Source organism: Eumetopias jubatus, unplaced genomic scaffold (assembly GCF_037043125.1).
Source record: "Eumetopias jubatus isolate StellerSeaLion01/CBP00866 unplaced genomic scaffold, mEumJub1_p1.0 scaffold_6, whole genome shotgun sequence".
Lineage (NCBI taxonomy): Eukaryota > Metazoa > Chordata > Mammalia > Carnivora > Otariidae > Eumetopias > Eumetopias jubatus.
In genome coordinates, this window is record NW_028274812.1 from 59,496,942 (window position 1) to 59,512,821 (window position 15,880).

Below are 15,880 nucleotides of genomic sequence, written 5' to 3' on the forward strand. Positions count from 1 at the left end.
TTCTTTAAGGAGTGAAGGAAATTTGCAAAATATTAGCACTTTCTGTACTCTGAGGTTGGGGAAACAAGGAATAACCTAAAGATTACTTCTGGAAAGAGTTACAGATTGATGTTCTGAGTACACATTATTGAACAAATAATTATTGAGTTTCTTGGTGTAGGCTAAGAACCATGCAAGGTACTGGAAAAAAGCAAGACCATACACTACTGCAGTTGTGGGAAAAAGCAAGACCATACACTGCTGCAGTTGTGAGGTGCTAGTCAAGATGCTGGCTTTGTGAGACTTTGAATTGACCTGAAGCAAGGAAAAATACTAATACCCATGAATGCTGCCTGGTCAGTCTGAAGTAAGCAAGGTAGAGGCTTTGTCATTGATTTAAAAAGTGAAAAAGTTGGTATCCTAAGTTACTGATTTTGCCCATTAGCTTGGGGAAAAAAATTAGAGTTATTAGGGAATTTGAAAAATGGTTGATTTAACTCCAGTTTTTCAGAGCTCTTCTCTTTGTATTTATTGGATATAATAGAAATGCTAGTTAAGAAATATCAGGTGAGTGAACGCTGTTCCTACATTCTTCTACTATGGTTTCCCTTCTGAGCCCACTCCTACCCTAGGTTTTCCAGTAACTGTCAACTTTTACCATTGCTTTTTGTTTCCTGTTATATTAGCTTGAGATTTAGAAAATACCCAAATATTAATTTTAGAATTATATTTCTGCGTGTATAAGTTCTTGAGTTCTTTGAGAAGAATGGCATCATGAATTGAATAAATCATGTTAGATTTTTATTTCTTTTGTGTTTGAGAAAACTTAACTAGTTTGCAAAACATCTCCTTAAGGACTAAAATAAATTAATCAAATGATTTGATTAACTTATGTGGGGGGGAGATATTTTTGAGGTCCCGAAATGAAGATGATGTAAACATTAAAAAAAATATATTTTATATATGTGTGTGTGTGTGTGTGTGCATGCGTGTGCACTCACGTGCATGTGTGTGTATGTGTCCAGACCTGTAAATACTGCCCCTTTTTTGTGGCCACTTTGGCCTCCTTTTATCCTTCTACTCAGTCCATCCATCTGGCCAAAATACTGAGAACCTACTATGCCCCAAACACTATTTTATTTTTGGTGATGTGGATACCACATGCACCAATGAACAAAGCAAAATTCCCACCCTCACAGGGCTCATATTCTATTGGATGAAGCTGATTAAAAACACAGAAAATGTGTGTCATGTGATAAGTGCCATGAAGTAAAGTGAGTTGGATGTAAGAGAAGGATCAAAGAAGGGGGTGCTGCTTTAGATAGGGTGTTCAGAGAAGTCCTCTCTGGTAAAGAAACATTTAAGCAAAGACCTGAGGAAATGAAGGAGCTACCTATGTGGCATGTGGGAGAAAACTGTTCATGCAGGGAGATCTGCTTAGGATAGTTATATCACTGGAAGGAAGGCCAATATGGATGTCCCAGTATGAACAAGGAGGAGAGTTACAAGAGATCAGATCAAAATGTAAGAGAAAGCGAAATTCTTTAAGCCTTTTGAAGTTTACTCAGAGATATGGGAAACCTTTGAAAGATTTTGAGCAGAGGAGAGCCACAAATGTTAACCTGTTCTGGGGAAGAATCATTCTTGTATATGTATGGAAACTAGATTGTTAGAGAGTAAGGATGAAAACAGGGAGACTAGATAGGCGATTGTAATAATCCAGGGAAGAGAGGGTGGTCAGATTCTGAGTGTGTGTGTGTGTGTGTATATATATATATATATATATATATATATATATATATATATAATTTTTTTAAAGATTTTTTATTTATTTGACAGAGACAGCGAGAGAGGGAACACAAACAGGGGGAGTGGGAGAGAGAGAAGCAGGCTTCCCACAGAGCAGGGATCCCGATGCAGGGCTCGATCCCAGGACCCTGGGATTATGACCTGAGTGGAAGGCAGACGCTTAACGACTGAGCCACCCAGGCACCTCGAGATTCTGAGTATATTTTGAAGGTAGAGTTGGGAGAATTTGCTGATGAGTGAAGCATAACTCCAAGTTTTTTTGGCCTTAGCAACAGGCAGATTGGAGTTATGATTGATTAAAGTGAGGTAGACCACAGGAGGAGATTTTCAGAGATCAATTTTGATATTTTTAAGTTTGAGTTGACTATTAGACATGCAAGTGGAGATGTGAAAGAGTAATGGGTATACAAATCTGGACTACAGATGAGATGTGTGGGATGGAGGTAAGAATTTGGAATTAGCATATAAATGATACATAAAGCCTTGAGACTGAATGGGATCACCTAAGGAACAAGTGTAGCTAGAGAAGGGGTCTGAGATCTGATCTTAGGGCACAGCAGTGCTTAAAGGATAGGAGGATGAGGAGGAACCAACAGGAGAAAAAGTGCCAGTGTTGTTGGAGAAAAAACAAGAGATAGATATTGGTGTCCTAGATGCAAAGTGAAGCAACTGTATCTAGAAGGACTAGGTCAAAAAACTGACAGGAATTAAACAAGGACTGAGAAGTGACATTGAATTTGGCAATGTTGAGGTTATTTGAGCTCTTTTGGTGGAACAGTGGAGGTAAAAGCCTGATTGGAATGGAATTATGGTGTAGATAAGCTGAAAAGTAGGTGTTAATTGAAGAGGGCTGTGGAGTCAGTGGAGGTTTTTAAATATGGGAGCCCCTATACCATATTTTTGGGCTTGGAGATGATCCAGTAGAGAAGAAAATATTACTAATAGAGAGGGGACAGTTTCACATCAGCAATTTTATCATGTATCCGCACTGAATAAATTTTTTTGAATGAATTAATGAAGGGATAAAAAGTGTTTTCACCAGATGCAATATATTTTTTATTGGTACTGAATAAAAAGTGAGATAAAGAACACTTTGTTTAACACCTTCTTTTTCAATGATTGTGAAAATTGATTAGGTTTCAGTCTTAGATTACCACCTTGAGTTTTACTTTTGCACCCTGGTGAACCTGGTGTTTCTCAAGTCTTTACAAATGGTCTCTTAAAGTGTGCTGCTATGATGGGCTTGTCTAATCTTTTACTTTGTGTCCCTTTTTCCCCTTTAACCTTTTAAAAAGTTGGTACCTATTTAAAAAAATTGGCAACCTATGATGAACTATTACCTTAAATGGCAATGAAGCACAATGTGTGTGGGAACATTAAACAAGCACCGAGATGTTCAGTGTTCAGATGTTCAGTCTCTCATTAACCTAGTAATTTTTAGGTAGTATTTTCAGAACCTATGATTTGCCATTTAGTTTGATGCTTTAAAACTATTCTCTCTCTTATTAGCCTCTGTATTTATTGAAACTTAATTAAAACTTTTAATTATGGAATATTTCAAGAATATGGGAGATTTCAGAAAATAACAAATGCTAATATACTTGCCATGCAGATTAACAGGTTTAATTTTTGTCTTATTTGCTTCAGATCTTTGTCTTTTAAAAAATACTGCAACTTACAGTATGTAAACCCAGGCATAATGAGGGGTTTGATGGAAAGAAATGGGATTAATTAACTTGGTGAAGAGAAGACTTAAAGCAGGATGACTGGTGTGTTCACCTACTTAGAAGTCACTAATATGGGAAAGAGTGCATAAATTTGATAACTTAAGTACAGATAGTTTTTCTAAGTATGTTTATGATCAGAAAGCAACATTTAGTAGTCAGTTATTTTATGGTCTATACTTATATGGAAATTTTTATAAAACGTTGAAAAACATCATTGTTCAACCTATACAGATGTGGTTTTTATTAAGTCAACAAATATCATGATTTTCCTGGTATATCCACTGTAAAAATTGTTAACCAACAATATTTAGAGAAATGACTGTATTACTGTTTAAAAAATTTAAAGTCACATGCTATAATTTTTTAAAACATTAGAGAAAGTAAATTTTAAAAATGTTTGTAATGCTTTTTGAAACATGATGTTTCTTTCAGTAATTAGATTTTAAAAAGGTAGGGAGTGTTATTGTCAAAACTTGTTTTTCCTCTCAATTGTAGAATATATAATTAAAAGTGGCCTAGAAGTTAGAATAGAAAGAATGAGAACTAATAGGCCTGACCCTTTCAAGCATTTTTTCAGCTTAGGAAGCTGTGAGTGGCAGAGGATGAAGCCTCATAAGAAGTGATGGTTCATCTCAGAGCAAGGCACAGGGAAATATTCTGGTGGACTCTATTTGTCAGGGCATGTTTCTGACTAATATCACAGAAAGCAAAAGAAAGTGCTCTTTTTTATATCGGTAGTTAAGTTTTTACTCATAAATATTGAAACAAACATTTCAGACCTGAATGTTAAATAATGGCCATGGCAATACCTTTTTTTTCCAGAAATAATAAATCATATATATTAAATGCAGTGTAGTAACATCATAGAATTTTTACTTTCTATGTATTTGTGCATAGAGAGGCATTCATAATGCCTAGTGAGTTAGTTAATAATTTACTTTCCTGTTTTTATATTTTTTGTTTACCATATAAATTCATCTGAGTCCTGATTTTAGTGTTTTTCTGTACTTGAGAAAGAGGGGTAGTGAGTGTGTGCCAACTTCTTTTATATAATGTCAGTGTTAGGGCTATTTAAGAATTTCCTCTACTAGCACAAAACAATAAGTAAAGATTAATGTCATCATACCCTTCGATAAATATTTTTTGGGGGTTCTGAGTGGATAATCCTAGTTGTTTGGGTGTAAAAACTTGAGTCAGATTTCCAAAAGAAGCTCATATTCAGGAATGTAATGGTGTTCCATAAAGTTGTGATATAGTGGAACAAGTGTAAGGTCAGCAAAACCCTTTCTCTCTAAAGAGCTAAGGCTAGAGAATCACTAGAGTTTTGGTTTGGTGAATTCAGGTTTTATTAAGGGACAGACAGAAGTTCTTTGGGTCTGTCCTCCAGAAGCCCATAGGTTGAGGTGGAATGAGAATTCTGCCTTTCTCAGATAATCTGTGCCAGGACCTTTTCAACTAGACCGGTGTGGAGAGAGTTAAGATACACACTCCTAGTATGTTGTGTATCTGTTCCATGTATTCTCTAGAGTAATATGTGAACTTGTTTGGTGTTTGTGAAGTGCTTTCTGACTACTCTTCTTGTTCTTAACTGGTGCTGATATGTTTTTCTAGACACTTGTTTTTTCAAGGGCATTTAAAGAAAAGCTTTCTTTATACTTAAAAAGTAAAATTAATACAATTACGGAGGTCTCATAATATGAAGACCTCGGTTTTTAGTTATGAGCCTAACTAGGTCCATTCTTCCTAGGGTGGGAAACCTGGGGTTAATATAAGTAAGTAGTTGGGGGAAGTAAATTAGAGAGTATCAATCTTATATAAATTTCATTTTTAATGAATCATTATATATGTTGATTTATATAAAATGTTTATATGTATGTATTATTTATCTTTTCCTTACTTTCTCTTTTCTTCATGCTCCAAGTGTGTTTTCTAATTTGATTGGAAACTATTGAAGAGCAGTTGCTTCTTGCTTAAGAATGAGTTAGGATATGAAGTTTACTATATAATGGGTGGAAATTATGAATAGTTAAAATTGCCCTTGAAAGTCCTTCAGTTGGACACAAGTTTGTCAGAACACACTGTCTTAGTATGTTGTGTGCAGTCGTGTCTTTTTTCCAGACTTGGAAAATAATCAGTTTCTTCATATGAACTAGGTGAGAAAGTTGGCTTGCTTTAATGGCCATGATGTGTGTATATATATATATTTTAAATATTTTATTTATTTATTTTGAGAGAGTGAAAGAGTGCATGTGGCGGGAGGAGCACAGGGAGAGGAAATCTCAAGCAGACTCTGCGTCTAATGCCGGGCTTGATCTAATCTCACAAAAATCAAGAGTCCAACACTCAACCTATTGAGCCACCTAGATGCCCCCATATATCTTTTTAAAAAGGGGAACATGGTTTTAAACATTGCAGTGCAGCAGGATGCTCACAGTTTGAGATGCATATGGTGATTCAAACATGAAGGGAGCATCATATTGTTATTGCTCATCCCCTATTCACTCTGGAGCAAGTATTCAGTATATTAAATAGTGGCAGAATCTCCAGTATTATTGTTTTTGTCTTTCTATAACTTTTATTTGGCCTATTTTATTTGGTTGATTCAAATAAGTAAATGTGCCTATGATATAACTCTACTGTATTAACTAATTGATGGCAATAATGTACAAGTTAGGAATAAGGGGCAAATTTTTTTCATTTTAGAATTTACTGTGAAAAATTACCCTCCTTTGAAATGGCATACTAGAGGATTATAAATGTAATGTGTCTACGAAGGCTGATGTTTTCTGAATTCTGATCTTGACCGTGTTAACTCTTTACAACTCACTTTTTAGAAGTAAAATACAAATATTCCAGTTTATTTTTCAAGATCTGGTTTGTGGGCATATAATTCTGTTTTAAGTATTGAAATCTTAAATTCTAATTTTACTCCCATTCACAACCTACTGCCGTCATTCCAGTGTTTTTATCCCTCACCTAATTATATCACTTTGACTCCCCCCACCCCAATAATTCTCTAGCATCCATGATTGCCAACAGCTAATTTTTGACTTTGTGTTCGTTAGGAAATATAATTTGGCTGTTTTGGAGATTTTATTTGTTTATAATGAAAAATAGAGTAACTATATTTTCCTAAAGTTACTGTCAAGCAGTCAGACCCCTTTTAGAGTTTCGAAACACAGATTTGAAATATGAAGGATCTTAAAACTTGCTATGTGGTATTTCAGAATAATGTGTACTAGAATTCTAGCCCACTGGTTATTGGTTATTATCATTTCACAAAGGGAAATATATTCCTCTCAGATTTTTTCTTCCCTATTTGAATGTTTAAAAGGGCAATGAATTTCTTCAAGACCTTTTCTTTTTTATCTGTATGTATATCTAATCAACATTCTGAAGATTCATTCAGATAATCAGAGGTGGCTACTTCTGGCTAATAAAAGTAGTCTTTTGGGTTTTAGTCTTTTATAAATTATATGCTGAGGTGTTAAGATTTATTATTTAAAGGAATTTTTTCATTTATTTATTTGCCATTTAGTAGGTCATACTAAATAAGGGATAAAAATTACTGAGGTAACTGCTACATAGGACAGTTTATCTTTTTTTTTTTTTATCAGCTGTGGCTACCAGCAACCATCCTCTCCACCCTTTCAGGGATGGAGAGGAATGCCTCCGTTTTTTGGGTTTTTTTATTGTTATGTTAATCACCATACATTACATCATTAGTTTTTAATGTAGTGTTCCATGATTCACTGTTTGTGCATAACACCCAGTGCTCCACGCAGAACGTGCCCTCTTTAATACCCATCACCAGGCCAAACCATCCCCCGACCCCCCTGCCCTCTAGAATCCTCAGTTTGTTTTAAATGTGTATTCACTGTAGTCTTATAAACCAGAAATTTTATTTTTTTTACGATTTTATTTAATTGAGAGAGAGAGAGTACATGAGAGGGGGGAGGGTCAGAGGGAGAAGCAGACTCCCTGCTGAGGAGGGAGCCGGATACGGACTTGATCCTGGACTCCAGGATCATGAACTGAGCGGAAGGCAGTCGCTTAACCTACTGAGCTGCCCAGGTGCCCTAAACCAGAAATTTTATTTTTTTTTAAAGATTTATTTATTATTTATTTTGAGAGAGTGAGAATGAGAGAGAGAGAGAGTACATGAGAGGGGGAGGGTCAGAGGGAGAAGCAGACTCCCTGCCGAGCAGGGAGCCCGATGCGGGACTCGATCCCGGGACTCCAGGATCATGACCTGAGCCGAAGGCAGTCGCTTAACCACCTGAGCCACCCAGGCGCCCCTAAACCAGAAATTTTAACCATGAACATTAATGATGTGTCTTTAAGACCTCCAACTTGAACGTCTTTTCCTTTTGTTTGGACCTCAAATCCAGAACTTAATTATTCTCATCATTTAGGCTCTATTGTCCTACTACTACTGTCCCTATGTTATAAAACTTCAACCCTAGATCATACCAACCTTTGTTCCTTTAAGGGTTGTGATTAAACTTTTGCCTCTGTCTTCAAAATTTTTTTCTCATTGTCTTTTGAATAGTTTCAGCAGATCTCAAAGAAAATAAAAGTCATTTGGTGGAATTCACTTTCACCACCTTTTTCTCTCCTCATTCACTTTCTGCTTCACCATGTTACAAACATATCTGCATTTCCAAGTATCCATCCCTCCCTGCTTTTCCTGCTAGCAGTCTTATCTCTACCTCATGCTTTTATTCTCGTTCTTTCCTATAGTCTCAGGGACTCTACTCCCTTAGTCATAGCCTTCTGATTATTCAGCGTTTCCCTCTCTCTACTGGCTCTCCCCTGGTTATGGAATTGTGCTCTACTCTCTCCTGTATTTCAAAAACTCTTGACCCAGTGTATTTTACTATTTCTTGCCCTTTCTCCTTTTCTTCTTGGCCAGGTTCCTTGAAAAAATAGCTTGTACCCATTTTATTACCTCATTTTCTCCCTTTCATTTATCCTTCAACCCACTGAAATTTGCTTTCTCCCCCAGTTTTTTTTTTTTTTAAGTGTGTGTGCTAAACTCACCCAAGACCTGAGAGTGGCCAAATACTGTGAACTCTGTAACAGCATTTGAAACATTCTCTTTTCTTGTGGTAACACTTTTTTCATATGACAACTCTTTGCTGATCTCTTTCTTAGAATTCTGTTCTTGGCCCTCTACTGTCTACTCTCAAGAGGTTTTTAGGGGTTCATGTGGATGGGTTCCATGGTATCCATGAGGCTTCTGAAATGAAGTACAAAATATATATGTGTATGTCTGTTTTCTCAGGTAGAAGGTCCACAGGTTTATTTATATTTGACTTAAAGCAATGTGTTCACTCATGGTTTTAACTACCTTGAAGTGATAACACTAAATTCTCTATTTCTAGCCCACACCTTTGATAGGGAATTCAAAACTGATTATTTTACTTGATGGCACATGATCAAAATTTTCCAAAGCAGAATTAATCAGTCATCTTTCCTCTTCCTGTATGCCATCTAGACATATATACACCACCATTCTACCTCTCCTAAATCAAAAATTTGGGTGTCCTGCTTCTTTCCCCTTCATCTTCACAGGCTAGCCCACCCATTCTGTCTTTCAAATGTAAGTATCTCTCATATCCATCTTCTGCTTTTTCTTGCCTCAATTCCACCCTCTTTATCTTTCATCTGGCTTATTGTAATAAATAACTTTCCAACTGGTTTGCTGGCCTCTAGTTTTTTTTTTTATTATGTTATGTTAATCACCATACGTTGCATTATTAGTTTTTGATGTAGTGTTCCATGATTCATTGTGTGCATATAACACCCAGTGCTCCATTCAGTACATGCCCTCTTTAATACCCATCACCATGCTAACCCATCCCCCCACCCCCATCCCCTCTAGAACTCTCAGTTTGTTTCTGAGAGTCCATGGTCTCTCATGGTTCATCTCCCCCTCCGATTTCCCCCCTTCATTCTTCCCCTCCTGCTATCTTTTTTTTTTTTTTTAACATATAATGTATTATTTGTTTCAGAGGTACAGGTCTGTGATTCAACAATCTTACACAATTCACAGCGCTCACCATAGCACATACCCTCCCCAATGTCTGTCACCCAGCCACCCCATCCCTCCCACCCCCCACCATTCCAGCAATCCTCAGTTTGTTTCCTGAGATTAAAAATTCCTCATATCAGTGAGATCATATGATACATGTCTTTCTCTGATTGACTTATTTCGCTCAGCATAATACCCTCCAGTTCCATCCACGTCATTGCAAATGCCAAGATTTCATTCCTTTTGATGGCTGCATAATATTCCATTGTGTGTATATACCACATCTTCTTTATCCATTCATCTGTCGATGGACATCTTGGCTCTTCCCATAGTTTGGCTATTGTGGGCATTGCTCCTATAAACATTGGGGTGCACATACCCCTTCAGATCCCTACATTTGTATCTTTGGGGTAAATGCCCAGTAGTGCAGTTGCTGGATCATATGGTAGCTCTATTTTCAACTTTTTGAGGAACCTCCATACCGTTTTCCAGAGTGGCTGCACCAGCTTGCATTCCCACCAACAGTGTAGGAGGGTTCCCCTTTCTCCGCATCCCCGCCGACATCTGTCGTTTCCTGACTTGTTAATTTTAGCCATTCTGACTGATGTGAGGTGGTATCTCATTGGGGTTTTGATTTGGAGTTCCCTGATGCTGAGCAATGTTGAGCACTTTTTCATGTGTCTATTGTGCTGGCCTCTAGTTTGACCCACCTTTAATCTGTTCACCAAACTTAAACCTGAGTAATTTTTCTACAATATGTTAATTTTTTTCAATGACTCTGATTGTCAGGGAAAAAAGTGCTTAGATTGAGACATTGTGTTGGGTCTCTGCTTACATCTTTATTCTTATTCCATGGGTCTCCAAATGTACATTATATAGGGCTTTTCTTTTAAGCAGTAAGTCTGTTATTTTAGTTTTCTCCTTCATACCCTTACCTTTTCTTTAAAAGGCAACTCATTCAAGTCCTGTAGGTCTCAACTTCTGTCCTTACCTACCTTCCTTCCCACTCTCTTAGATATTCCACTTCTGTCTTCCTACAGTTTTTTTATAACTATTCTTAGCCATACTGGAAGCTTGTTATTCAGAGCAAGTGCAGTCATAACCCAAAATGTATTTTTTTTAATCTTTAGAGCCTCACAATGTGTCTAATGTATAGTTGGTGATCTATAGATACTTGCTGATTAAATAAATGACCAAGATGTAAAATTTGTTTTCTCATTTTGACCTTTATACATTTTAGATACCTTTAGTGTTAGTAATCTTTTTATTGGTACAAAGTACAGTGAGTTTTGAAGAGCAGAGTTTTGTAAATCTTATTTATACCCAGTGTCTGACAGTTCTTGGTAAATCAGAGAAACTCAAATATTTGTGAATAAATGACTTACAGGTCATCATGAGCAAATGAGCTATTACATTTTTAAAGTGTTAGTATTCAACCCGAGGAAGAAAAACAGATAAAACTAAATTAGGAAATCAAGTAGTATAGGTTATTTCATTTTCTTGACAAGTGTAGTTAATATTGGTCATTTTGGTGAGACCTCAGAGTTTTAAAGTTTCCTCCTGTAGCAACAGTGTGACCTCATTACCAGGCCCTGCTGTTAGATTTCTTCTTAGAGATTTGGTGTATTATCTTGTTAGGATTTTGAATTAGACTTCATCCATTTTTATTCTCATGCCCTGCTCTTTTTTGAGAAGGACAGGGGATTCAGGAGATTATAGTGGGTTATGTCAAAATGATGGAAGTAGTGGTCCCAAATACCCCTTTTATTCTAAAACATACCTGAGGCAGAATATTCCATGTAGCAGAATATTCCATGTATCATACGTCTTTTGTTATGATGTTGCATTTTGAAAACATTAACTTATGTGGTAAAAGGCAGGTTCTGAGGCCGAATATATTCATTTTTCTGTCAAGACCTTTAAAGACTTCTGGGTTAATGTCAAACATTATGAATAGAATGCCTATCTTTATAGTCTCTTAATCTAGATAGAGAATTTAAACCCCAGCCCCCAAAGGCATTGTTTGTTGTGTGCCTTATTTCTCCTGCATGGATAATAGTAACTCTATGTTCTATCCTTGGGAGAATTGAGAAAAAAGCCACTCAAGTCACTTTCAGTTAAGACTTAATTCTCTAACAGACCCTGTTTGAGAAAGGCTCCTAGAAAGCAGATTGTGCACTTAAACTCAGGTCACTGAATTCTTAGTAGGTGGAAACTCCTTAATCACTATTGATTTGAGACAAAATTGAATGGTGATTTAAGAATAAAAGATAATATCCCTAAGACAGTTGTTCTCAAAGTGTGGTCTTTGACCTGAACTTGTTGGAAATGTAAAATTCTTATGCCCCATCTCAGTGCCATCTGATCTACTGAGTCAAAATTGGGGATGAGGAGTAGAGCAGGGGCTTAGTTTTAGCTAAATGACTGATGCATAGAGAATCTCTGTTCTGTGCTGTCTGTTGACTTGCTTTCATTTCTTCTTCCAGATTCTCCAGACAGTATTTACCCAGTGTTAGAAAAATCCAGATGTGATTCCCTGAGTCATTTTGTTCCCAGAAATGCTCTCCTAAGTTCATTCCCAATGAGTAGTTGAAATTTAAAGTCAGCTAGCTAGGGTGTTTATTTGCAAATTAAGTCATTTTACTTTTCTGATTGAAATTCTTTGGTGTGACATAGGGCATCCTAATCTTTTTTTCCCAGCCATTTTCATACCATTTCCTTATTGATTTGCAATGCAGTCATTTGTGTTTTTTTACTTTATCTTTGTTGTTTCCGATTTCTAATCTAATTGTATTTTGCTCAGAAAATAGGATGTATATCAGGGGTCAGCAAACTAATTTGGTCACCTGGAGCCCAGTAATAGGTTTATACTTTTAAAGTGTTGTTTAAAACTAAAGCAAAGGGGCGCCTGGGTGGCTCAGTCGGTTAAGCGACTGCCTTTGGCTCAGGTCATGATCCCAGGGTCCTGGGATGGAGTCCTACATCTGGCTCCTTGCTCAGCGGGGAGCCTGCTTCTCAACCCTGTCTGCCATTCTCACTGCGTGTGCTTGTTCTCTCTCTCTCTCTCTCTCTCTCGCTCTCTCTGTGTCAAATAAATAAATTAAAAAAATAAAACAAAAGCAAAAACAAACCCCAAAATACGTGACAAAGTCTGCATGTGGCCTCCCAAATCTAAAATATTTACTCTCTCTTTCTGCAGGAAAAGTTTGTTGACCTCTGATCTGTATGGTACATATTCTTTGAAATTTGTTGAAATTTGCTTTATGGTCTACTATACACAGACTACTTCATTAAACTTTTATAAATGTACTTGTGAAGAATATGTATTTTCTAATCATTAGGTACAGATTTCTGTATATGTTCATTAAGTTAAACTTACTAGTTTCACTGCTCAAGTCCCTTATATAAGTTTACTGAATTTTGAAGGGGGGTTGGTTTGACCTCTCAATAATCAAATATTGAACTTTCACTGATGTTGGACTTGTGACTTTCTTCTGGAGTTCTATTTGTTTTAATTTATTTTGAGGCTCTTTCATCAGAGCATGCAAATTGAAAATTTTTATATTTTCTTAGATGTAATTTTTATTATGTAGAGAGGGGCTTTTTTTTTTTTTTAAATCCTTTAGTTTTAAAGTCTTTTGTCTGACTTGATATTTTTGGTAAAGCCACCAGCTACTTTTGGTTATTTTTTACAGGAGGATCTTATTTCATTGTCCAGTGTTTTAGGTGTAACTCTAATGTTCACTTGATTGCTGTTTAGTAATTCTATCAATCTTTTGAGTGTTAAGTTTAATTCATTTACACTTACTGTGAATTTTGATATATTTGGACTTCTTCCTCTTTGTCTTTCTTAATCTATACTTTGTTTATTTGTGACAGCATACTGGGTTATTCTTCAGGTCTTTATTTCAGGTCACTGCTTTTCTCTTTAGCTGCATCTAATCTAAACCCTTCCATTGATTGTTTTTAAATTTAATAAACATATATTTTTATTTTTAAAAGTTATATTTTCAAATTTGCTTTGTCATTTCTTATTCTTCATTATTTTTAAATTCTCTCTTATTTTGTTAAACAGTTCAGTTATTTTATATGTAATTATTCTAATATAGGACTCAGAGATTTTTCCAAGTATTAAACTTTGTGATAACTTCAAGGATATAAACAATGAAGAAGAGCAGAATCAGGGCGTGGTCTGAAATATTCTATATGGCCCCCCTGGTTCTTTCTTTCCCACATTGGACACATGCTCTTTGGCCCAATGTAATCAATGAGATCTCTTAATTGAGGACTGTAGGAAGTCTCTGGATTATAAAAACCTCTATTTCAGACTCTTGAGTAGCATTTCATAAACTCTGCACCACTTATATTTTGGGCTATATAATTCTTTGTTGTGGGGAGACCGTCTTGTGCATTATAGGATATTTATCAGCATAACTGGCCTCTATCTACCAGAAGCCAGTCATACTCCCCACTCTCCAGTTGTGATAACTCAAAATGTCACCAGATATTGCCAACTATCCCATGCGAGGCAAAACCATCCCTGAGAACTGTCCTAGAGACTTACATAATTTTTGTGACATTGTCCAGGGAGCCATGCCTTATAAACCTGTAGATTATAGTTTTGTTATAATAAGCAATCTTAATCCAGGATGATGCTCCAACAGTGTTTTCATAGATAAAGAGACTCCCCTCATAGTCAATATTATTAGTCTGTTTGCCACAAGGTTTAGTTGTTTGTCAGCATGTAAACAGGGAGATCAGATCATCTGACTTCTTTCTCCTCTTCCCCAGCTGCTTTAATTTTTTCCTTCTGTTTTTAAGTCTCTCTGTTACCATTATCTCCTTTTCTCCATTTTTCTTTCTTTCATTATTTACCAAATAATTATCGATTACCCAAAGTATTCCCAGACTGTTCTATTTGCTAGGACACAGCAGTGAAATAAATCTTTTTTTGTCGAGAAGCGAGACAACACATAAATAAACAGGAATATATCAAATATTAGTATAAGGGGAATTGAAATTTTGTGCTTTGAGAGATAGGAGGTGGGTAGCTGTTTTGTCTTAGATTGAGTAGTCAAGAAAGTCCCATCTCAGGAGGTATCTTGTGTCAAGGAGTCAGTTATATGAACATCAGAAGAGCATTTCAAACAGGGAACCTTTAATGCAAATGCATTTAGATGGAAATGTGCTTGATACTTCAAGAAGAGAAAAAGCCGGTGAGACTCTGAAAGTAAAGGATAATGTGAGATGATATCAGTGAGCAGAAAACAAAATTGGAGAAAAGATGGGAAAGTGCTTTCATGTCTTCCAGTGTGACTGGCAGTGGTAAGACAGTATTGGAGACTTGTCCTTGGGGATCTGTAAAACTCATTTTGAAGAGATGTTATAGTAGTACCCACAAACAAGTGTTTTTGTGTTTCCTTTTCCTTCCTTCAGCCATAGTCAGTGTGGTTGTTAAAAAACTTCATGGGTAAAAAATGTGTCAGAATTTTTCAACATTGGTGGCAATTGCGTTTTAACTAATTGATTTTTCTTTTCTCTTGTACAGGTTAATTTGTTGAGTTTGATTACTTCTCCAGCCTCCTCCCAGCAGATAAATATCATCTTGTTTTGTTTCAGTTCCAGGTTTCTCCTTGTACAGATCACTGAGAATAATAGATGGCTTTACCCCGTCTCACGGGAGCTTTGCGCTCCTTTTCAAATGTCACCAAGCAAGATAATTATAATGAAGAAGTGGCTGACTTAAAGGTAAACTTTTTAGATGAAAACATTATAAATGTACAATGGAAGCAGATAATTGACATTATTTTTTTCAGTTTTGTGTACTTAAAATGGTAAGTTTTCTCTTGTTTGGTGTTATACCAGGAAAGGGAATGGGTAATGATGTTTCCTATGAACATACTTACCTTAAGCACCTATGACTGTATTGTCAAAGAGAATAATCAGAACTATGATAGAGAATTCTTTGTTAGTTTTTGTTGCTAAGATTTCTGCCACCGTTAATTTTGTAATTTAATCCAGTAATTTAACTCTGGAACATCTGAGTAAGTTTATGGGTCTCTGGTAAAATTTTTATCAAATGGACAGAAATAATGTCTTTACCATAACATGGAAAGTATGAATATTAATGTCTTAAAATTAGTAGCTGGTCTCATAATTAACTTCGGTCTGGTCCTTATAATTGGTTGTGGACTTTATAGGCCTGAAGGTATATAAACTATATATGAACGTGTGAGCTCTATTATATATATATGAAGGAACTGACCCTATGTTGTTTTTTAAAGAACAACATTTATTGTTACTTTGATGACTCTTTATTTGACTCCAT

The 15,880-nt window shown here is 36.1% G+C and overlaps 1 protein-coding gene across 1 annotated transcript in view; it reads left to right on the forward strand.

The window, feature by feature from the left end:
• Positions 1 to 15,880, forward strand: part of ASCC3 (activating signal cointegrator 1 complex subunit 3) — a 338,572-nt gene that overhangs the window by 4,540 nt on the left and 318,152 nt on the right. The window contains exon 2 of the mRNA XM_028104151.2: positions 15,172 to 15,300. Within this exon, the coding sequence (XP_027959952.1) occupies positions 15,211 to 15,300 (90 nt within the window). The 5' untranslated portion in view covers positions 15,172 to 15,210. The remainder of the gene's footprint in view (positions 1 to 15,171; positions 15,301 to 15,880) is intronic.